At 45.4% G+C, this 25472-nt stretch overlaps 1 protein-coding gene across 1 annotated transcript in view; it reads left to right on the top strand.

Moving 5' to 3' along the window:
- Nucleotides 1–25472, top strand: part of LOC147660915 (uromodulin-like) — a 705518-nt gene that overhangs the window by 500075 nt on the left and 179971 nt on the right. Inside the window, exon 12 of the mRNA XM_086951433.1 lies at nucleotides 573–680. Within this exon, the coding sequence (XP_086807559.1) occupies nucleotides 573–680 (108 nt within the window). The remainder of the gene's footprint in view (nucleotides 1–572; nucleotides 681–25472) is intronic.

Raw genomic sequence — 25472 nt, 5'->3', positions numbered from 1 at the left:
ATGAGACTCTTACGTACAGCAGAATGCTTAGGTTGAAGAATAAGTGTAGGTGCGAGTTGAGTCTTTGCAACAGAATTGTAATGACAGCTGAAGCATTTGCTTAATTAGCTTGAGATCATCTCCATAGAAAAAGAGAATTGTCTCCATAGAGAGAGTACATCCAGCACAACTCTACTTTTTGTTTTCCTAAAGGGACAGTGCAAGTCCCTATTATAGCATCAGTTTTCTGTGATCCGATGTTGGGTTTGTCACTTCGCACACATTGAAGTACTGTTATTATCAAAGGCGTAACTCAATGTGAATGTATATTGTTTCATATACATAAACCATGCAAAAATAATTCTTTCCGTTAGGCTCTTTTGCATAACAAGATGAAATCATGGTGGTTTCGAAAAGCCGGTGGGGGATGCTGGTCAGGATAATAAATCAATTTTCAAACATGGCCTGCAAATGTCAGAAGAATGTTGGTTAGAAATGATGTATTATGTTTTACCAATGAAAGTATGATCTAAACAGATTTTTAAAAAAAGTTACCATAACATTTTTTAAAAGTTATATTTTTTCTAATACAGATCCGAATTATCTTTCTACTGGATGCTCTGACTGTACTGAAGAAGAAGAATGCAAGATCATCAATGGTGTTGAAGGCTGCCATTGCAGGAACGACTTGTACAGTAGTGGTACGTATGCAAGCAATTATTGCATAAAAAAGCAGATCTCATTAAATACATCACAATTACACTTTTTTGCTGTACGGTTTTATATTCAGTGACAGATAGGCTATTTCTGTAATAATAATTGTTGATCCCTTTTAACCAAATATCTCATGAGAGGGTATTGAATGGTGTTTGAAGATGTGCAGGGTGGCCATATTTGTTGTTCCCTCAAGTGGCATCTGTGGGCAGTGTTGGAACAACATCATTGGAGGGGTTTTTCTACTAACTTTTTTGCCTTCAATCCTCCTGTTTTGGCTGACGTTTAATTTGCTGGACTTAGGACTGTGTGCATGTTACCACTGCTAACCAGTGATAAAGTGTTTGGCTTACACCCAATTGATACAATCATTAAGGAGCAAAGAGGGAAAAAGAGAAACACAGGGTTGCCCTCCACTCACAAGTCATCCAAACAACATGACCCGGTTTCTAAGGCAATTCTTAATCCAAACGTGTGCAGAGTATTGTAGTTTTCTACATAACAAACACTCCCCTTCTTTATTCCTTGTACTGCACATGTGCAAGATTCTCAGATGACTGCCTGCTGCTGTGACCTGCTGTGCACTCTGCCACATTGATGCTGTACCTGGAAGGGCTGCTTTACTGCATGGAGCCTGCCTTGAACCCTCAGGGTAGAGCCCTACATCTTCAATTGCACCCAGGACTACCCGAAGTGACTCCAAGGGCTGTTTTGCTGGCCTCTTGTTCAGAGCCACAGGGACATAAAAGGCTCCCACCATCCTGAACCCACACCAGGGTGCAGTCTGAGTGAATTCTGAACCTCCAAGAGGTGTCCCACCAGTGCTGAGCCCTGGTTTGTGGTTTTAAAGGTACCCAAATGGCCAATTTCCAAAACGGAGACCTTTTGAACAAAACCTGCTCCGAGAGCCAGGAGGAGAACAGGACCATCCTGCTCGCCTATCTGCCTGAGGTGCATCTCCAATCAGATTGACTTTGCAGCTTCTCGCCCTAGGTTCTTTTCTGCAGCAACAAATCCTTTTTAGTGGCCCTTGTATGAATGACTGAGCACATTTATAGAACGCAAGGCTCCTCAGCAAGAGTGTCCAGGCACTAATAGTCTCCATCTACCTTTCCATTCACCCCTAGTTGCGGAATAACCAGGTTTTAAGCAGTTTCTTAAAACAACCTGGTCAGATCCTTCACCAAAGGGGTATTCGACCTCGTGGAACTGACCTTTGACTCGTCCCACTGGTGATTCTTGACTTCCATTTCAGTGACTAAGTTTGAATGTTAAAATCTTTCCTGCAGCTTCAACCCAAGGCCATTAAATGGTGAAGCTTCCTCTCCAAGTACTTCCTGCAGCCTTGCCTCTCTGAACTTTACCTTCTCAGACACTTTTTCCCTGAATTTTTTCGAGGTCCAAAAGTAAGCAGTGACCAGGCCTAATCGACTTCTTGTATCTGAAGCGCACTCCATTGCAGTCGGTAATATTTTTCGACTTTGACCCTGACCCAGTTTGGCTAGATGTTTTAGGTGCTAGTTTTTATTAAAAACTTTTACAATTCATATATCCGTTTCTACTGATTGGAGTTTTGTCATTTTGGTGTCAAATAGTTTTAAAAATGTACTCTTAAGGTATGTTTTCACTTTATTACAGTTTGTGTGCTGCATAAATACTTTACACATTGTCTGTAAGTTAAACCTAACTGCTTTTTGTGCCAAGCTACCGAGAGTTAAGCACAGTTTGATTTAGGGGGTTTTCTGTGATTTGTTTTGTGGTTCACCCTGCAAGAGATTATGGCTATTGCTTGACCAGAATTCTCACCCCAGTCTACCGACAACATCATTTTTCACAGCCGGCATGAAAAACTCTTCCATACATGAACCAGGCCAGAGCGGAAATCTGGGTTCCCAGGAGGCGCTTCTACTAAAAGTGTAAGGAACAAATGATGGACAGAATGCTGAACAATGCAAACATTCACCCCCAGTCACAAAGATCTGGGTTTCATCCATCGTTCTTTTGCTCACCACGCCACCCCAGTTTGGGGTGAATGTTTTGATTTATTCTTCGTTTTGTCCATCATTTGTGTGTCTTTTGCTCTTCTAAAAGTGTAGCATGGTAGGAGAATGACGTTTGGCGAAGCGGAGCTCTGCACTTTTTTTGTTGTGATTGTTAAGGCTGTTGACATTCCACTTCATGATACTAAATATTACCATTGATTTGGGGTGGCCACAGATGGAGAGTAGCTGTGGAAATGTCTGGCTGAGCAAGTTCCTTGGCCAACAATGGAAGAGATGGAGAAGGTGTGTGTGTAGCGTTTAAGTCAATGAGGATATGCATACTGTGTGAGTAGAACAAAAAGGAGAAAAGCGATACAAGAAAACAACCAAACCCCCAATTAGCCCTCTTGCAACCCCCACTGTACAATTCAAAACGGGAACCATCTATCTTCCGAGCACCATTATAGAACTAAACAACAGGTGGCGTGGTAAAGCAGAGCCCTCCCAACACATATTGTGTAAGGCAGAGTTCTTCAATCTGTGGGGCATGACCCCCAGGGGGGCAGTGGAGTCCTGGAAAGTAGGGGCGTGCCTTCTCCAGCCTCACTCGTGCCTGGAGTCCAAAAAGTCTGCTCTTGTTTTTGGAAAAAGACAACCGTCCCTGGACGGTTAACTCAGATCGTTAAAATGCTTCAGCTGAAGTTTCATTAATTGAGTCTCCTGTGCTATGAAAAGCCTTTGTGACTGGGTGCCTGCGTGCCTGAATGAAATGCAAATGTGCACTATGAGTTAACCTGCAAATTTAAAAGGTGCTTGGTCGCCAGTTTGGTCTTTAATTGTTCGAATCACTCCAAGCTGTGTGATGATAAAAATGCAGGCTTTTTGAGTGGTTGTGCAAAGAGTCAACAACTGCGCTGTTAAGTGCATGTTTTAAATCATAATTATATTTACACACCACTGAGTACCCATAAGGAGGTGTTGAAGGGATAGTAATGAAAATCCCATACGCTCTGGTATAACTAAAATCTACATTTTGGAAGCATCATTTGATCATAAAAATATTGCACATTTTATAGCAGTCTAACTTATACTGTGTGTAATGCAAGTATAAAATAATGACTTAGATGTTCACAGTGCTTTCTGTCAAAGGCTGTGACCTCATAGCACTAGGAATATCACTAATCTACACTGCACCAACCAAGATTTCATTCTATAGCTCTCTGGTTACACACAGACCTCTGCAGTGCATTAACTAATAAATGATTCATAGTGTACTACAGTGCATTTTCTACTGAGTAACAACTTTTTTTATTTATTTTTCATTTAAGCTGCCTACTATTTTATATGCAGCTACCTGATGGTGAAACACCTGGAAAATGTACAGAATATTTTGGGGTTTATTTATGACAGGCATGTGCTGCCAGAGCATCACTCATTTTGACGCTTGAGCGGCGCAATTCTCTCCACCATACCTACGAGGCGCCCCAAAGTCACTCTGCATGGCTTTGCATGGTCTCATATATATGGAGTAAGACAAAGCAGCGCAGGTCGCTGTGTTGCCTTACTCTGCGTCAAGGCGTTCAATGGGCGTTGCACGGGTGTTCCCAGGCAACACCCATAGATTTTGATGCTGCCCCAGATTTACAAAATCATGTAAGCATGGGGCAGCGAAAAACCTTATCCGTCCTCAGTAGAGGCGTAACGAGGAGAAATGTTTTCATTTCTTCACATTCTTCCCTCTTTCCACAAAGAAAAAGGAAACCCCCTCTTGGGCTGTTTTGGGGTTGCCCCTTCCTGCACAAAAACTATCCTTCCGAAGTTGGTGCTAGGCAGCAATTTGTGCACCAACAAAAGGGGAAGGGCCGGAATGCCCTTATTTCATACATGTGGTGCATTCCTGCCCTTTCACACATGCATTGGGCAGCGCAGCAGGAAGACTTCTTGCTGTGCAGCTCTATGCAAATTCCCCATAAATGAGGTCCTTTGTTTTTAACTACACCTTTAACCACACCCCCACGCTGACTGACCTTTGGTTTTCAAAACACTGTTTAATATCATTGCCCCATTTTAATAAGGATTTGCTGTGGGAATTGGGGAAATTTATGATTGTTGATGAGGAGTGCCAGGTTTTTGTCAGGAGGAGGTGCTTACGTCAAAAAAAGTTTGACAAGGGGGTCTCAGCATCAAAAAGACCTCTGGTATAAGGTAAAGGATATCGTCCTGCTGGCTAGTCAATATGTAAGTCAAAAAACATTAGTAGGGCGAATGTTCTTGTGGCTGTACTATTGTTATTGGATGTTAAGGAGGAGGTTTGGCAGAAAGGGCCTCATCCTGCATCCTAGACCTGGGCTCCCCCCTGAGCTGGAGGTCAAGGAGGCAGTGGGAGTCCACTGTGGTCGGTCAGTCCTTCTTCCAGTATTGCCACCTTGATCACTTCCTCCATCGGAGGAACCCTGCGTCCACTATTGCTGGTTGCACCAGTGTTGGTTCTGCTGAACCAAGGGACCTCCAATCCTCAGATAGGCAGGTGGTGCATGGCATATGAGATCTTTACGTTCTGCAGCCCAACCCCATGGCGTCTCCTGAGAGTCTGAAAAAAGCCCAACAGATTTGTGGCGGGTCATTAGATTGGATGGGAACATAAGCATATAGAAAAGGTTCATTGCCGGATATTTTGTTTAACAGAGTCAAAAGCTTTCTGATACTATTGGACCAGGCAAGTGTAGCCTGGTTAGATGAGGATGCAAGTTGATTAAAATGGTATGGGCCTTTTCGTTCTTGCTCCCTCGAGGATTGTGTCTGTGGCTTTATAGTTGAGGACCTTGACCATGGGGGTCCTGGGGGGGCCCTTGTCAAGGCATACAGCTGACCGGCTGGGAGCCTCGATGTAATTCAGTCCGTTTAGAACTTTTCAGGTGAAGAGCCCTCAATGCGGTCACTTAAAACCAATGAAGCGAAAATTGCTTCTACTTTTTCAGTTTTTGGCATCTTGTGCACGTTCCGCCAACAATTTGGCCTAATGTAGACAGGAGTTGGATGGTGAATTTGAGCCAATTGAAAGTATTGTCGTACTACGACCTTCAGCGTCAGAGACTCTATCCACTACATTGCCCAATCCTGGCGCAGGAGACTAACATCTATCCCCACTTCATTGACCTTGGTCTTGAGGGTTGCCCAAGTAGCTTATGTAGCTGTGCTTACAAAAACACTATGGGTTTACCCAAATGACCCTCCTATGCCTGGGTAGGAAACTATATACAGTACAGAAAAAGTGGCATGGAGGAACTAATATCTCTTGTTACTTATTCATAGGGGACTCAAATTTCTCTATCCATAGTCCAAAGTCCTAGTTCAGTATATGAAGAACTCATTCACCCAATACACATACCACGGAGACAATCAATGAAAAATATCAATCATTATTTTTGGTTATGTTTTTGACATAAAATACATACAAATACATATACATAGACAATTGCAACACAAACACTCATACAACAAAAACTCAAGTAACCAAACCTGTGTTACCGTAAATCTGAGGTACTGTTACCCCAATTTCTTCTGGTAGTCAGTGTTCACACATTTAATCTGGGCAATACACTGTGAGGTAGTCCTCTAAGCACACGAGGTTATAACACCTCTGTATTAATCTATCTAGTTGAAGTTAAAAATATTTGTTAAGCGCACGACTACCAAGCGGTTTCTTGGGGCAGGGGATGCAGACCCGGGGGGAGCGAGGCACGGACGTTAAGGCGAGAAGGCTTTTGAGAAAAGGAAGGTCTTCAACGCTTTACGAAACTCAGGGTAAGAGGCGGAAGACCTAATGGAAAAAGGGAGGGTGTTCCAAAAGGAAGGGGCGAGGACAGCAAACTGTGTGCCTCCAGCTTTTTTTTCCTGAAACGGGGCACAGAGAGAAGGGACTGGGAAGATGACCGTAGCCCTCTGCCAGGGTTATAGGATTTAATTTCGGAATTGATGAAATCTGGAGCAGAGCCGATGCGGGCCTGGAAAGTGGTGCATCCCATCTTAAAAAGGGCACGTTCTCTGATAGGGAGCCAGTGGAGGGCTTTAAGTAGGGTTGTGACATGATGTGATTTGGAAGACCATGGATAAGGCGGGCCGCGTGGTTTTGGACCAATTGGAGGCGCCGAAGACTGTAAGCTGGAACACCATTGTACAAGATGTTATCGTAGTCTAGGCGGGACAGAACCATGGCCATGAGAATAAGTTTCAACGCGGAAAAAGAAAAAAAACGGGAGATTTTACGAATTGTGCGAAGTGTCAGAAAGGAAGATGAGACCACTGTGTTAATCTGGGAATGCAAAGTGAGATGATTATTAAGTTTTATCCCTAATGTTTTGACTGAGGAGGAGGGTGATGGGGGGGTTCCTAGGACAGACGGCCAAAACGAAGGGGTCCAGGAACTGGGGCAACTACCTACAAGTACCAATTCGGTTTTATCAGGGTTTAGCTTGAGGTGGTTGCAATTCATCCAGTCCCGGATAATAATCATAACAGATTGAAAATTGTGGATGGAGCCTGGGGAAAAAGAGAGATTAAAAATAAGCTGGAGGTCATCGGCATAGTTTAAGGACCGTGACCTCCATCTGCTGTAAAGCAAAAATAAGGGGGAAGATATATAAATTGAACAAAAGAGGAGAGAGCGAGGAGCCCTGAGGGACCCCACATTGGACCTTGCGTGAGGGGGAGGAAAAGTCGGCTAGATGGACAGCCTGTGTACGATCACTCAGAAAGGAGGTGAGCCAGGCCAGAGCAGGCCGCCCCGACACGGGTAAGAAGGATGGAGTGATCAACTGTGTCAAAGGCGGCGGACAAATCAAGGAGGACCAGTGCCTGAGGCGAGTTAATATCCACCCCCTCTCTGAGCGTGTCCATGACAGAAAGAACCACTTTTTCGGTTGAGTGTGACGGACGAAAGCCGGCCTGGCACAAGGCCAGGCTGCCACTCTCTTCCACAAAAGCACTGAAGACTTTGGTGACGTAACATTCCAGGACTTTGCCCAGAAGGGGAAGAAGGGAGATGGGACGATAGTTGGAAAAGGGAGGAAGGATCAGCTCCAGCCTTCTTTAAAATAGGGACTATGACCGCAGATTTATGGAGGTCTGGGACAATCCCCTGCTCGAGATAGTCATTGAGGAAAGTGAGAGGAGGCGTCGGACAGGCCGAAAAAATCTCTGTCAGGACATGTGCAGGGCAGATGTCCGAGGGCGATCCTGACTTGACTTTAGCGAGCAGGGACAAAAACTTTTCCTTGGTGAGAGGGGGTATTAGATCAAGCTTTGATAGATTGGGCGGGGGTAGGGGATTGGAGGAAGGGGAAGACAGAGGTATATTGGCCTTGATGACAGCGATCTTCTCAATAAAATAGTTATTGAGAGAATCACAGAGGGATTGAGAAGGGGAGGGTTTGAGGGTAACCCTATCTGAGGAGGCCAGCTCCTGAGCAGTTGCAAAAATTTCCCTGGGTTGGTTTTCGGCTGCAAGAATTTTGGAGGAAAAGTAATTAGTCTTGGCGAGGAGGATGGCTTTTTTATAGTCAGTCAAGATGGAGATATATTTTAGCTTTAAGGTAGGACAGTAGGCGCGCCTCCAAGAGCGTGCTGCCTGCCGCACTGTGAGTTTTTTCCCCTTAAGCTCAGCATTGAACCATCTATTGGCGTCATGGGCCCGTCTAATTTTGAGGCGCCTGAGTGGAGCCACTTGATCGCCTGCTTTAGAAAGCCAGTTGTTGATAGTATCAACTTGGGATGATGGGGGTAGATCTGCCAGGTTAGGACAAGTGGCAGAGAGAGAAGAACAGAGAAAGTGCATGTCTACGTGATTCCAGTTACGGGCCCAGGTATTACTGGGAAGAGAGGGTCTTTTTGCAAGGCTTAAATCAAGAAAAAAAAGATTATAAAATGATCAGACCAGGGACAGGGCATAACAACAAGGGTGGAGACAGGGATGTTGAGTGACCAAATTTGATCCAAGATATGACCTCGGACGTGAGTAGGGGTATGAACGTGTGATAGGAAGTTTAGACTGCACAAGAGTTCAGTGAATTCTTTCGACATGGCGCCCTCAGCAGGGTCAGAGGGCCAGAGGTTGAAGTCCCCCAGCACCATGACAGATGCATTGTTCACTGCTAAAGTCGCCAGTAGTTCCTGAAAGGCAGAAATAAAGTGCGGTGTATGCAGGGGAGGACGGTAGATGAGTGCACAGGTAATAGGAACCTGAAAGGAAGTAGATCGGACAACTAAACAGTCGACCGCCTGAATGGAAGGGAAGGATAGCTGTTGGAAGTGAAGTCCAGACCGAATAATCAAGGCGACTCCGCCTCCAACCTTCCCCCCTGGTCGATCTACGCGCAGGGCGTAGTAAGAGGAAGCGAGAGCCGCTAGAACATTAGGTAAAGAATCTTGACAAAACCAGGCTTCTGTAAGAAACAGAAGGTCTGGTTTGTAAGTGTCCAAAAAGATAAACAGTTCAAGGTGGTGCTTGACAGCAGACCGAGAGTTGAGTAGAAAGGCGGATATAGTAGATGCAGTGCCGGGGGGGGGAGGGCTCTGGCGTTGAAGTGCAAGGGGAATGCGAGAAAGGCATGTTAGGGGGGATAGAGGGCGTATGGTTTGCACGGCTGATGGCGAGATCGTCGATATGAGTAGCAGTGTGGGCGACTATCAACCACATGCCTTGACACAGGCAGAGTTGTTCCGGGGAATAAGCTAAAATACGGGCATAATGAGGTGCCCCTCGCCTCGGACGGCCGCAGACGGGCACAGACGGGCTTGCCTTTGCAGCGCCTGCTGCGCGTGTGCATGGGGAGTCCCTTAAGTAGGTCAAGAGCACGGGCAGGGTGCATTGTAAGCATAAGGTAGAACAAGCACTGTTGTGCGTGGCATGTCCTAATAGTGAATTACAGCCATTCTCGTTTTTCACTCTTGCAAGGCTACCTGTTCTCGTAGGCCAGAATGGGCGAGTGGATTATTACACTCTATAATCCCAGTAGACTCGGGGAACATGGTAGAAAGTCAAGTTTAGTATGCCTGAACTCAGAATAATAAAATACTTCTTTGAGTAAAGTTTATTTTAATATCCTGTGTTTGCAAATGCTACTTCTAGAAAGTTAGCATTTGCTTGCCTAACCATCTCGGCCCGCCCCTGCTCTTATGTGTATTTGCTGTCTGGTTTGTGTGAGTGTCAGGGCTGGGGGAAGACAGGTGGTGAATAGAAAGATTACACCAGGATGGGTGGGGGAGAGCCCCTTGACTCTGAATAGGCCTGTGCTCTGCCACCTCAATGCCGGCTCCGCCCCCTGGGGAGCGGCTGACGACTCTGCCCTACACCTTGTAAAGAGAGAGGGGAAGACCGTCAACAGAGTACTCCTGGACTGTTCTTGTCTTCACAATGCTGGCTCCACTACCTGCGGAGCGTCTGCGGGGCCTGCCCTGCTCACTGAAAGGAAAAATCAGACTTCGCAAAACAAAGTACTCACAAGCTGAGATGGACTATGCAAAGGCCCCCCTGGCCGGGAAAGACAAAAGAAACAGTGTATAAAAAGAGGAGCTTCGCTCCTACCAAATCCGTTCCTGTTTGGACCACGACGAATCTCTGCCTGTCTAGAAGGACCAAGAGAAGCTGAGGAAAGGAAACCTGCAGTTGTGCCTTGCTGAGAACGGAGAGGAAAAGACCAGAGAGGACCTTGAAGTGTGCCTGAAACGATCTCCAAGGGCTTGATCTCGAGCTTGCCCCCTGACCTGAACCCCAGGACCATTGGGTTAAATTCTGCCTGTGCCCGTCTGCTGCTGGGCCCTTAAGCTCTTTTCCCTCGCCGGAGTTGTGACTCGGGTGCCTTCGCCCTCCTAAGGTTGTGACAGCTCGGAGCTTGGTCGCCCCACCGCAGAGAGCACCGCTCAAGCTGGAGTCGCTCTCCGCATCAGTGCCGGGCCGACCGCTCTCCTGACACCTCGCCTGCCACGGAGCGTGTTGTGCGCCTCTCATCTTCTCCCACCGGAATCTGCACGGAACACATCTGATAGCCTCGGACGGTCCGTATGTCGAAACGTACCCGACTGTCTCGCTTTGCCCTCCTGCATACCAAGGCCCGTGCCGGACCTTAAGCAGGCCTTCCGTACATTGGTACCGGAGGCCCGGTGCTGCACCCGTCTGCCCGAGAACGTGATGACCCACTCAGATCTACAGGTACGACCCGGCGTACTTAAAAGAAGTACGTCCCGCAGGCCTGAACGGCGCCTCGCCCCGTGAGTTGCTCAAGACCCCGGATCGCCGCAACCCTCCACTGTCCCGCTCACCTGCCTCGCACCTCGAGGGGGCTCCGAGCCAGATTAATCCCCGGAGAACCGCCGGCCTCTTCCCGAGTCCGCCCTCACCTGAGGCCGCGCCTGAAACGCCTCGGACACCTGCAACAAGGTACACTTGAGCTCGATCCCGAGTTCACATCGGATCCAGGGTCCTCAACGTTTGATTTTCCTGTCGTCCATCATTCACCAACGGGTCACTTCACCAGCGCGAAGCTTGCATCTACCCCCAGCGTACCTTGCTGAAAAGAACACTAAGAACTATTGCCTATTTAAATCAGGTGGCCTCACTCACGAATCGTTATATGGTCTTGTGATAATTCTGCAACTAAGTATTTTTATATAAAGTCTACGCATTTTTGATACAACCTTATGACTGGTGTCCGTTTGTGGTGGGTCATTATATTTACTGTGTGTGATCATAACTGCTTAACTAACTATCGACCTGAAGATTAGCCATGTCTGCTCGCGCCACACTACCTAGAGGGTGAGCAAGGGTTATTTCTAAGGAGTAGCTCTCTTACCCTGACTAGAGGAGAGGGTCTGTGTTTGTCACAAGTGCATACCTGTGCCAACCAGAGACCCCTGAATCTAACAATACACAATGCAAAGTTTATTCATTTCATAGCTTCTTATAGCTGATAAATAAGTAAAATAACAATGGGCCTGATTCACAGAACAAACCTACGACAAAATCCTAAACTTACACATTTTGGTATTCACAGAATGCACTTACGATTTTTGGTATTCACAGAATGAACTTAAGACAGACTTAAGACAGACTTAAGACAGACTTAAGACAAACTTAAGAAAAACTTAAGAAAAACTTAAGACAGACTTAAGACAGACTTAAATTAGGATTTTGTCTTAAGTTTGTCTTTAGTCTGTCTTTAGTCTGTCTTTAGTCTGTATTAAGTCTGTCTTAAGTCTGTCTTAAGTCTGTCTTAAGTTTGTCTTAAGTTTGTCTTAAGTTCATTCTGTGAATACCAAAAATCGTAAGTACACTCTGTGAATACCAAAAGTTGTAAGTTTAGGATTTTGTCTTAAGTTAGGTCTGTGAATCGGCCCCCTCATATATACTTTGGTTTATTGTACAATTTTATATAAGTTTGTATCACAGCATGAGCATTTTATATGTATCAAAGTCTGTCTTCACTTGTGTTGTTTTCATCAATATTGCTGGGATATATATATATATATATATATATATATATATATATATATATATATATATATATATATATATTCACTGAAAAAACCATAGGTTTCACACCAGTTATAGTTAGCTGGAAATTCTACTGACATAAAACCAATGAAATTCCACGTTATAGTTAGTTGGACTCACTATAACTTGCGCGCCTGCAATGCACTGCTGATGATGTCACATATTACATCACTCAAGACATGGTCAGTGACATCACTCATGACATCACTGATGACACCATCCAGAGAATGTGTGTCTTTCTGAAAAATAAATATGTTTTATATATGTATATGTAAAGGTCGATGGAAAAATAAATGTTGAAATAAGTGTGTTAATGTATCTTTTTTTATATGTGTGTGTTAGTGAGTGAATGACTGTCTCACTAGTGTCTTTATCAGTAACTACATATGTTTTAATCTAGTATATGTGAGTATTGATGTATATAAGTGAGTATTTGTGAGAGTGAAAGATTGAAAGAGTTCCTGTTTAAATAAGTATGTGTTTCTATAAGTGATTGTTTAAGAGAGTAAGTATGTGTAAGTTTCTTTAGAAGTAAGGTGGTAGTGTGTGTATAGTTGTATATGCAAATAAATGGATGATCAATAGTTCATTTGCATGTGTGAGTATATGTGTGAGTAACTTGTGGATGACTGTCGGTGTGTAAAAGAATGTATAGGTGTTTCACTACATATGATGAGTGAGTATATGTATGAGTGACTATATTGAACTGTTGGTGAATGAGTGGATGTGTATATAGTTGGTGGTATTACTGAATTGGTTGTTCTAACTGGTATGGGTATCTCCACTTTTTGGAAAATGTTAGTTTCTATTTTTGAATATGTGTTTCAAGGGTTACTTTACAGTGAAAGGAGGTCTGTCACTCTGACACAAGGATGTTGTCATCAGTGTACCAGAATCTGTTCCTCTAAAGACCCACTCCGTGACTCTGCATTCCGCTGCATCCTATTCAGGGAAGAAGAAAGGAACCTGTGCATCTCTCTTTTTGAACAATGGCCGACCTAGGCCTTGCCTTTACCGAAGACGAAATCTCCAACCTAATGTCCACCCTGGGGACTTTCGAAGGACTTAGTACAGCAGGTCCGTCAACAAGACATAGCGATTGGGATGAGTTGGAAGAGTTGAGGAGAACCCAGATCAAAACCGCAATCCATTGACTATTGATGTCGGAATATTTGAAGGTCAATACTGCTCCAGCTGGCCTCATAGTTCGCAATGAACCGTTTATATTCCTTGACGATAAGACATTCAAGATAGACTGGTCACAAATCTCGTGGCGCTGCACACGAGACTGTATCGTACTCATAATCAAAACAGCTAGCAGACTGGCAACTGATCTCAAAGTAGAGATACAAACAATAGAAGTACGGCTCAAAAACTACAAATCACCAGCCAATCTAAAAAAGTATTTGGATGAACTTAACAAAACCTTAAGTGAATTCGAAATCACTCTAAAAGAGAACAAATATGAGAAACTAAAAAAAGACACCAGCCGATGGACAAAAAAGAGAATATATCCTTACATTAAAGATGATTACAAATCATCACGTGACAATGCTACGGATGATGAATCATCGGACACTGGATCTAACAGTTCGAACTCCAGCAAAAACAAAAGCCCGAGATATCAGGGTCCGCGAAGAAATTTCCGCCGCCCCAACTACCGTGGGACAAGGGGCTGGAACAACTACCCCCAACCTATGATGTATCCTCCACAACAATACGGCCCACCGCCTTTCCAACATCCTCATGGTTCATTCCCACAATGGGGATACCAACAGCAAGAGTCCAGATACTTTGACCAACCGGCTCCTTTTTTAGGATCGCGCCAAGGACGGAACAAGGGGAGGAACCGGAGGGGGTCCAGTGTACATTGGAACACCGGAGAGGAAGAAACCCCGAGGGTGTCAACAAGAAGCATGACGGGCGCACTAAGGAACCCGAAATGAGCTTAGTGGTCAATCTGACCGATACTGAATTGACTGAACCTCAAAAGAAAGTGTTGGAAAAGGGCTTGGGATACGTCCCCACTGCTACTATGGATAAATTTCATCTCTGTAAAGAGGTTCAGGAATTCATAAGACGATTGAAACTCCAGGTCTTTTTTAAAGACAAAGAGGACAATAGTGAGCAAGGCGATACCGGACTAAACCCCAGATCTACCTTCACTCCAATGGACAACACCCTTCCCATTGAACTTCTCACCTTCGAAAAGGCGGTCATGAAGGACCTTGATGAACTGGACCCACTACACAAAAAAGTTTTCCAGAACATCTCCAAGGAAGAAAGACAAGCATTGCGGGAATTGAGTAACAACACAAATATTGTAATAAAACCAGCAGATAAGGGGGGTGCAATTGTGATACAAAGTAAAGAACAATATGACAGGGAATGCACCAGACTATTACAAGATCAACGCATCTACATGGTCCTCTGCTCTGACCCCACCGAGAAGATATCCACCAAGATTAAAACAATGGTGGAGGAAGCTTTGACCCACAACTGGATCACCAAAAAAGAAGGAGATTTCCTATGTCAGAAAAAACCAAAAACCCCATATCTGTATACACTACCTAAGATCCACAAAAACCTGCAGAATCCCCCAGGTCGACCGATCGTCTCAGGGATTGGGTCGGTACTGGAACCTGTATCTAGATTTGCCGACGCCTTCCTTAGACCAATTGTCCAGAGAACGTCCACCTATCTTAAAGATACGAAGGATGTGTTGAACTTACTTGAAGAACTGACATTTGACCCTAACACACAGCTTCTAATCAGCTGCGACGTGGAGAGCCTTTATACCAGTCTGCCCCACAATGAGACTCTTGCGATAATTGAAGATGTACTATTTGAAGATGATTGGGACTATCAAACTCCACGGAATGTGGTTACAGAATGCTGTTCTTTGGCATTGAAAGAAAACTTCTTTGAACACAATGGCACCCTCTACCTCCAAAAGCACGGGACCAGCATGGGGAGCACTTTTGCTCCCAGCATAGCTGGTCTCTATGTGCACCAACTGGAGGTCACGAAGATACTAAACCCCAGGAATCCTTTCAGACCAAACATCAGGGTTTGGAAAAGGTACATCGACAACATCCTTATCATCTGGGATGGAGATGAAAGGACCTCAAGACAGTTCTTAACCTGGTTAAACTTCCAAGACGAGTTCCTGAAATTCACCAGTGTCACCTCCAACAGCAACCTTGTATTTCTGGATTTAAACATCTTTCCAAAAAATGGCAGACTGATGACAACAACCCATTTCAAGAGCACTTCTAAGAACTGCTTGCTCATGTATCAGAGCTTCCACCCGAAACATTTAAGGGACAATCTACCATATGGCCAGTTCCTGCGCCTTCGCAGGAATTGTACAGAAATTGGTAATTTCAAACAACAGTCAAAAGACCTGCGAAGGAAATTGGAAGCTCAGAGGTACCCTAGCAAAATCATTGATCAAGCTTACAAAAGGGTGAGAAACAGCTGCAGAGAAAGCCTCCTTGAAGATAAGACATCGAAGGAGGAAGAACGTAGACCCATCTGTGTCACCACTTACAATACAAGCTCAGATCAGGTAGCCAAAATCATCACAAAAAATTGGAAAATTCTGAATAGTGGTGGTTTAGAGATACCAAAACCCATTTTTTCCCACAAAAAAGCGCAAAGTGTCAAAGACATTCTGGTACATACCAGACCAAAATCTGAAAGAATCAACCTACAAAGGAATCCCAATTTTGTACAAGGACACTATCCATGTGGAGGATGCAAGGTGTGTTGCCTAACCAAAAAGAGTAAGACACATACTTTTAACAATGAAACGAAATGGGAACAGAGAGGCTTCAGTAACTGCAATAGTCTCAATGTTGTGTACTTAATCACCTGCCCGTGCAAACTTGAGTATGTCGGCATGACAAGCAGGGCTGTGAAGATCAGAATAGGCGAACATAAGAGTACAATAAAATGCAAAAAAAACAGCACAAAACTGACCAACCATTTCATAGAGAAGGGTCACAAACCTGAGGACATATCTTGGACTGTCATAGAACAGGTGGACAATGAGACCTACCTTCTCGAAAAAGAACAAAGGTGGGTCTTTCGAATCAAATCCAACAAGCATGGTCTGAACGATGAAATACCCTGGGGCCAATTATGATCAAGGTCGCAATCATCCTTCAGAAAGTCGGATGAAAAAAGTCCCCATTGACTCCATAATGCCTGTCCCAATGTCCTCCCCGTACCAAATATATGTGTAACATCAAACGCCAAAATTGAACTATGTTTGTTTTGCCACCCTAAGCCCAACATGGAAGTGATCCCACAGTATCCACTTCACAGATATTAATACCAATGTGAAAGCGATATCTCTAGTCTTTTCAGCAAAAAAGACCGCTATATGTAGGACACCAGCGTCACCGCCAATACCCTAATGGAACTATGGTGTAGTTTTATTTATTTTTATGACGCTAGATTTTGCTTTACTTGTTTTACTCTCCATTATTCTACAACATGTGTGACAAGTCATCTGTTGACATGAACATATGAATGTTTTCATTTTTTTTTAAAAACCGAAAAATGAACTATATGCATCCACAGACTTTGCAACACGATGCGTTTACCTAACAATCCCGCTTTTTCACAAAAAGGATATTCAACAATATTGTTCCATTTGGCTCTCGAGGTAACGTTTAATTTACAGGTCTCCCCATGCAGAAGAAAGACTATCAGGAACCAACTTCCTTTTCGCCCGTTGTCCCATTGACGACGGCCATCTTGGGTTAGCGGTTCAGCGTCTCATTGACACGAGGCGCACTGGATGACAACACTAATTGTTTCTCCTTTTTTTAAAATACCGCGAACAGTGAGATGGCAGTAACCCACGGAGCGGCACAAGGGTAGGAACGAGGCATTGAACTCGGGCGGTATATGTAAGTAATAGACTCTGACCACGAGTCTCTAACAACTTTGGTCTTGGAGGCAAACAAACGAATTACGCAGGGATCGGTGTTTTACGAAAGGGTGCGGTTTTCTTTTACAGTTCACCGAAAGAAAAACCCTTCGTCTGCCGACTCATGGGGCATGAAATTTATGTTCAACGAGTATCTATTAACATCTTTACTTTAGTTGGGTGATGTTGCGCACTAAGCTAAAACTTTTTTTAACCGAGAGTGCATTAGGTCTCCTAGGACCCTTTCCTTTTTAGGGATGCTATCTGTCTGCATTGAGTGACGTGTGTGTGTGTATTTGGAGATGCCACAGTCCTCATATCAATGAGGCTAACGACCTGAAGAATCAGGGGAGTGACATTATTCTTTCCCCCCACATAGGAAGCCTGTAGTGCGTGCTTCCTGTGTGTAATTTTGCCAATAAATAATGGCATTTTGAATACTGAATCATGTGCATAAGTATCCAATACGAGTGTATTTATTGTGCTTTGTTTCTTTTTCCATTTTCCTTTACAGAGACCGCAATAGGTCAATATTTTTGACTATAATTGATAAACTATTATGTTTTCAATGGGGCCAGCTCATGCCCCATAGTCCAAATTAGTAGCCTATTTTTGCTGCTAGTTTGTAGGACAATAGGCTTACCAATTTACAACCGAGCATTTTCTAGTAGGGACCATTAGAAGGTCCTGATGAGTAGGCAGTAGGGGACTGCCTACGAAACATGTTGACCAGGTAGTAAGCTAACTGCTCTACCACAAAACCCCCTTCTTAATATTCCCAGCCAGAGAAGTGAATACATTATTTTTTCTACTAGCCAGGGAACTTTTAATTTTTCTTCTTTTTTATCACTCTTCACTAGTTAGGTCCCTACACTTCACTGACACTTCTGCACCATCACATAGCCTTTGTCACAAATATCTAGTGCTCCCACGTAGTCCGTAGGTCGTAGCACGCCCCGCCCCGTAGAGGGACGGGAAGACCCCCATGATGAAGCATGACACTATTGGATTTTTTTAGTGTGTGAGGGGTATTTTAAAAAGCACATAAATGCTCTCATCTTTCCACCGTATAAGAGAGAGTTTTTTTCCCACTGAAATAGATTAAAATAAAATAAAAAAAACATCACATGTTGATAGAATCTCTTTGTTTATGCAAGATTTTTAGGAGGGTGATTCTATCATTGCCTCTACACTTCCCTTTTTGTTTTGGAACAAGGATGGTGTCATCAGTGATGTCATGAGTGATGTCACTGACCATGTCATGAGTGATGTAATATGTGACGTCATCAGCAGTGCATTGCAGGCGCGCAAGTTATAGTGAGTCCAACTAACTATAACGTGGAATTTCATTGGTTTTATGTCAGTAAAATTTCCAGCTAACTATAACTGGTGTGAAACCTATGGTTTTTTCAGTGAATTTAATAGGTTTTTTAAATGCTAATTCCTAACTATAACTGGTGTGAACCCTATGGTTTTATCAGTGAATTTCATAGGTTTTTTAAATGCTAATTCCTAACTATATATAGGACCTCAAACCTATGAAATGTAATATGTTTTATAATGAATCCTATATTGTATATTTATATAATACTATTTTATTATTTTTGTTAAATTTTTTTACCCTGGTGCGCTCCCGGGGCGCCTACCGGGGAGCGCCCCGGTCTGCGCAATTTTGCCGCGCGCCCCGGGATGCTTACCAGGGAGCGTCCCGTTAGCACTATTGGCGCGAACGAAAACATCATCATGACGTATCGCGTAGCTGCGTCCGCGTGATACGCACGGCGTAAGCGCGCCCGGAAGCACCCACGCGCATACGAACGCGCTACGTAAGTGCCCCAGGGTGCGTAGCGTAAGCGCGTCTGGTCATGTGACCTGAAAATAACACTTTTCATTGGTTCATAACAGTTTTGGTTTCATAATGATGAAACCCCTGATCTTGTGACCTGAAAATAACACTTTTCATTGGTTCAGAACAGTTTTCTTTTTCAAATGATGAAAGCCCCCACCTTTTTTCCTCATTCTCACTTTGTACTTTGAGTGAGGAAGACCTGTTTCCAGAGCTATTACTACCTATTTCTACTCAGAAATGGCTACAGTAGCAGCAGCAGCTGGATCATCTGCCCCCCCACCACCATCACCACCACCACCACCACAAGGACCACCAGAACATCTCATTGGTGGTCAAGAAGAAGAGGAGGAGGAGGAGAGAAGGCAGAGAAGGCATTTCCTGCCTGAACACAATGCCCCATATAAACCTAAGGAGCACTTTATATGGGAGTTTTTTGAAATCCCAAGGGGTGCAAAGAAGGTGAACGCTGCAAAGGTGACCTGTCTCATCTGTGGTGCTGTGCTATCCAGGGGGAACCCTACAAAAAAATATTCCTTTGGGAATCATACAATGATTCGGCATATGCAGCGTTTGCACCCTATTAACTTTTCAGCAGCAGAGGTGAGAGAACTCTGCAAAAACCTACCCCAATCATCTGGCACAACCTCAACAACCAAAGAACCCACTCCATCGGGTCCAGGAGCAAGTCAGTTGATTTCAAGTATCCAACCAAAGTTTGGGGGATACAAAATTGTTTGTGTACATTGTGGGAAATTAATCACTTATGGTGAGCAGAGCATTACACTCATCATGCTTGCTGGTGATAACCACAAATGCACAAAGAAGCCTTAATTTTTTCCTGTTTTTTTTTTTTTGCTCCAGTTGAGCCGTTTCCAAATCCTTGTTTTTTGTTTTTGCCTATAAAAAATACAAAAAAAATATAAAACTGTTCATAAAAGCCAAAAAAAGTAAAAAATGTTCAAAAAAACCAATAAAAAAATATAAAACAAAAAGAATTTAAAAAAAAGTTCTTTTCAGAACTACCTCCCATTTATAAAAAAAAGGCTTCATTTTTTAAAAAGTCTGTCATTCTTTTTTCCCCATGGTACGCTCCCCTGTGCGCTCCCCGGTGCGCGTACCGGGCGCTCCCCCGCGCAAATTACACTTCTTGTGTCTCGATTTTACCGAGACACAAGATGGCGGCCGCTCCGGACTGTTTCGAATGTTTACAGACACCCGAGAGCCAATCAGCTTTCCGTGCACAAGTCGCGTGGCGCGCCCGGTGCGCTCCCCGGTGGGCGTACCGGGGCGCTGCCATAGATATATATATTTTTTGAACCTAAATTACTCAAGAACCACTGGAGCATATCTTGAGACATAGCAAAGGCACATCGGGCTACCAGTCCCTACAATTTTGCCAAGTTTGGTGGAAATCCATTCAGCCGTTCGGGCTAAAAGTGAGTTTGACCGCCCTATGGAAATTAACATGGGGAAAACACGTTTTGGGACCCCCCCCTTTTATCTCGGCCCCCCACTTCACGAATCCCCCCCAAACTTTCAAGGAAGGACCGAAGCTCCGCGAGGCAAATTTGAGGAAATTTTCAGGCAGATTCGTCAACCGGTGCCAAAGTTATTCACAATAGAATTTTGAGATTTTGCATTGAAAAAAATCCTAACTATAACTACCTACTGGCGACCGCCAGTAGGTAATATATATATATATATATATATATATATATATATATATATATTACCTACTGGCGGTCGCCAGTAGGTAGTTATAGTTAGGATCTACTTTCCATAGGAAATCCGCAACATTCTATTGGGAATAACTTTGGCGCCGGTGGACTAATCTTCGCAAATTTCTCAAAGTTCGTGGCCCGCTCCGCTCCGCTCCTTCCCTGAAAATGTGGGGGGGATTCGTCAAGCGGGGGCCGAGATAAAAGGGGGTTCCCAAAACGTGTTTTCCCCATGTTAATTTCCATAGGGCGGTCGAACTCACTTTTAGCCCGAACGGTTGAATGGATTTCCACCAAACTTGGCAAAATTGTAGGGACTGGTAGCCCGATGTGCCTTTGCTATGTCTCAAGATATGTGCTCTAGTGGTTTTTGAGTAATTTAGGTTCAAAAAAATATATATATCTATGGCAGCGCCCCAGTACGCGCACTGGGTGCGACACGCGAGGTGTGCACGGAAAGCTGATTGGCTCTCGGGTGTCTGTAACCATTCGAAACAGTAAGGAGCAGCCGCCATCTTGTGTCTCGGTAAAATCGAGACACAAGAGGTGGCAAAAACAAAGGGGGAAATGACCATAAGGGGGCAAAGTAGACCCCCCCTGACCCCATAGGTTTGATGTGGGGGCCATAAATGGGCCTGCGCCGTCACGATCATGTTTTCGTTCGCGACACTGGAGCTAACGGGACGCTCCCTGGTTCGCGCACCGGGGCGCTTCAAAAGACTACGCTCTCCGGGGCGCAGACCGGTACGCGCCCCAGGAGCGCTCCAGGGTAAAAAAAAAAAATATATATATACATTAAAAAAATTCTTTTAAATACAAATAAAATATAGGATTCATTCATTTTCAAAAATATTACATTTCATAGCTATAGACATTTGCTATTAACAACATTTTGAAATTCAAAGAAAAGAACATAGGTTTGGGGCCTTATATATATTTCAGTGGTTTTTTATGAGTAAAATGTTCAGCTAACTATAACTGGTGTGAAACCTATGGTTTTTCAGTGAATTTCAAAGGTTATTTAAATGTTAATTCCTAACTATAACAAATGTGAACCCTATGGATTTTTCTGTGAATATATATATATATAGTCTCTATTCAACACTGAATGTATCAAAGGTTAGATTAGAGTGTGAGGAGGTGCATTATATTATCACATGGATGATGTCATCAGTGATGTCACTGACCATGTCATGAATGATGTAATATGTGACATCATCAGCAGTGGATTGCGGGCGCACAAGTTATAGTGAGTCCAACTAACTATAACCTGGGAATTTCAATGGTTTTGTATGAGTAAAATGTTCAGCTAACTATAACTGGTGTGAAACCTATGGTTTTTTCAGTGAATTTCAAAGGTTTTTTAAATGCTAATTCCTAACTATAACGATTGTGAAACCTATGTTTTTTTCTGTGAATTTCAAAGGTTTTTTAAAAGCTTATTCCTTTGTATGTCGAGTTTGTTACCTACGATTTTTAAATTGAATTATTTTTTTATTAGCTTTTTTTTAACTATTAATTATTATTAATTTTTTTCCCCCCAATTTTTTTTTTCCAATGTATTTTTCATGTAGGTTTTTTTAGGTTTAAAGTATTTTATTGAAGCAGGGTAAGGAAGGAAACAACAGGGCAAGAAAAAGAAAAACCACAGGTGCCCCACAATCAATGCGTACAATACAGTAGATACATCAAAGCAGTTCTGTCCCTTCAGTAGGCACCATCCGGCTTGGAAACACAGCTTGTGCGCCTGTGGTTAAAGATAAAAAAGAAAGGGGGGGAGGGGGGGAAGGGGAAGAGGGAAGAGGGGGAAGGGAGGGGAAAAAAAAAAAAGGGGGGGGGAGGGGAAAGGGTTGGGGAAACAACCCTGCTCCACAACCTACCCAACCAACAAAACCCCCCAACTACCGCACCCCAACCCACCCCCTGTACTGTGCCAATGACCATCTGCTCTCTCCTCGTATCGACCCTCCGGTTGACTCCGATACTCAATGCCAACTCCGACCAATCAAACAGGCGGATCCGGTGGCGGCGTCAGCCGTAACAACCTGAGATACCTAGGGCAGGTGATCTCCCTGAACTCAGAACACAACAGGCTATGAAAAGGCGCCCACAGCTCCTCAAAAGCATCTGTATCCCCCAGGGCCACTAAGGACATCTTTTCCATGCCAAGGACATGCCACAATCTATGCAGCCAGCCGACAACAGTGGGGAGTGTGGTGGAGCGCCAGTGTATGAGAATGTTTTGCACCGCTGACCCTAGAGCTATCGCAATCTGTCTACCCCTTCTAGACCTGAGGGGGTACATCAACCCATTCGGCAAACCCAGTAGAACATAGGCAGGGAACCGCGGCAGCTCTATCTCAAAACATTTGTCCACCTCACCCAGAACCTCCTCCCAATAAGAAGCCAAAAGGGGACAGTCCCACAGTATGTGTGTAAGCGTGCCAGTTTGGCCACAGTTACGCCAGCACGACCCCGGTATTGACCTATCCATCTCATGTAATTTCTCAGGAGTGCGGTACCAGTAGGTCGAAATTTTGGTGAAGGTCTCAGTGAGCCCCGTGTGATAGGCCGAGTGGCGTGAGCGGTAGGAGATGTGGTCCCATTCTGTGTGGCTCAACACTCGTCCGAGCTCCTGTTCCCAACGCTCCCGACCGGGGTTGTGGATGTGAAAGGGGGGGGGGGCTGCAGCATCTTATACAAATCGGAGATTAGTTTAGCGTCCGACATGCGAGTGATTAACCAGCGCTCGTACCCCGTGATCTCCCGGTCCGCCGTTTCACGCACTTGGGGTTGTAGTGCCCAGTGGCGCACCTGCATATACCTCATGCGCTCCGTCTCAGGGAAGCCGTAGTCCCGCTGCAAGTCCTGGAAGGGGACGACACCCTCAGGGCCGTATAGGTGATACAAAGTGCAACAGCGGGCTGCCCGCCAGCGCTCGTAAGCACCAGGCTCAGTTCCCGGACCGAAGTCCGGATTGCCAATTAACGGCGTGAAGGGAGAGGGAAAAGTAGTAAGTTCATGCCTAGTGGCCACTGTGTCCCACGCCCGAAGCGGGACACGCGTCACAAGAGATGCGTAAAGGTTAGGGGGTCGATGAGCCCGCCTCAAGAATGGGACCTCCTGTAGTGTCCTGCCTGCTACCGCCTGGTCCTGGAACAGCCAGTGTTTGTCTGACTCCCACCGGCTCCATTCCATCAGATAGCGGAGTTGGGCGGCCTGGAAGTATTTCCGTAAATCTGGTATCCCTAGCCCCCCAGATTCAGGCGCCAGCGTAGCGATGTTCCTCTTAATCCGTGGTCTACGGCCCTGCCACACAAACCGCGCAATGGCCGATTGAGTCTCCGCGAGCCACCCTGTGGGGGGTTGGAGCGGCAACGCCCTAAACAGGTATAGTACCTGAGGCAGGAGGGTCATCTTCACTGCGTCCACCCTACCCAGCAGCGACAACGTGCCCTTATCCCACCGACCCAGTTCCTCTCTGATTTTCGTGCTCAAAGCCGCATAATTGGCCGTGACCATCGCCGGGAGGGAGGGCGCCAACAGGATCCCCAAGTACGGAATCCGGTCCCTGGACCAGCTTAGAGGGTAAAGCCCCTGCAGTTCCGCCCTGGTGGCGCTGGTGAGCGAAATGTCGAGGGCAGCTGATTTCCCGAGGTTCACCTTAAAGCCCGCCACCGCGGCGAAGAGGTCCAATTCCGCAATGCTAGCCGGCAGCGACCTCCGTGGGTCATCGAGCGTCAAAATGGCGTCATCTGCATACAGGCTAATCGCGTGATGAAATTCGCCCATCTTGACTCCGACGATATCGGGGTTCTGCCGAACCCTTTGAGCAAACGGCTCCATATAAAGAGCAAAGAGCAAAGGGGACAGTGGGCATCCTTGTCGCGTACCCCGTTCTATGGGAAAGGGCCGGGAACTGCCTCCGTTCACCCGGACCACCGCGGACGGGAACCGGTAGCAGTTGAAGATCAGAAGCCGGAACTTCTCGCCTATCCCGAACTTGCCCAAGACCCTCTCCAGGTAGGGCCAGTGCACCCTGTCAAACGCCTTCTCCGCGTCTATGGAAAGGAGCATCCTTTCCCCGGGATCCTGGAGGCCTTCTCAAGGATATGAGTCACCCTCTTCGTGTTGTCCACTGTCTGCCTGCCAGGCACAAAGCCCGCTTGATCCGAATCGACCATGCACGGGAGATGAAGTGCCAAGCGTGCTGCCAATATGCTGGTGAACACTTTCAAGTCCGTGTTCAGCAGCGAGATAGGACGATAGGACCCACAGGCAGTCCTGTCCTTGCCCGGTTTCGGGATCACGGAGACTGTGGCCTGAAGAAATTCGGGGGGAATGGCACCCGGCTGCGCGAACGTGTTGAAAAGGCGGGTCAACAGAGGCGCCAGCTCCTGACAGAAGGTCTTATAAAACAGAGGGATGAAGCCATCCGGTCCCGGGGCCTTGCCCGGTTTGAGCCGGGAGATCGCCGTGACCACCTCCTCGATACGGATCTCCCGTTCCAAATACTGAGCCTGATCCGGCGTTAACGATGGGAGCGGCACCGACTCCAGATAGTCCGTCTCCGCCCGGGCGGAGGGGGCCTCGCCAGTGTAGAGGTCTGCGTAAAAACGACGGAAAACGTCGACCGTCTGTGCAATAGCGTGTCCCGGAGTCGCCAGACCCCCCTCGGCCGAGCCAACGGGGGCAGATTGAAAGTACCCTCCACCGGCGCATGATCGGAAAGAGAGAGGAC

The sequence above is a fragment of the Lissotriton vulgaris genome, unplaced genomic scaffold (genome assembly GCF_964263255.1).
Source record: "Lissotriton vulgaris unplaced genomic scaffold, aLisVul1.2 SCAFFOLD_380, whole genome shotgun sequence".
Classification (NCBI taxonomy): domain Eukaryota; kingdom Metazoa; phylum Chordata; class Amphibia; order Caudata; family Salamandridae; genus Lissotriton; species Lissotriton vulgaris.
The sequence above is the reverse complement of the archived record's forward strand: the minus strand, read 5'-3'. Positions and strand labels throughout refer to the sequence as shown.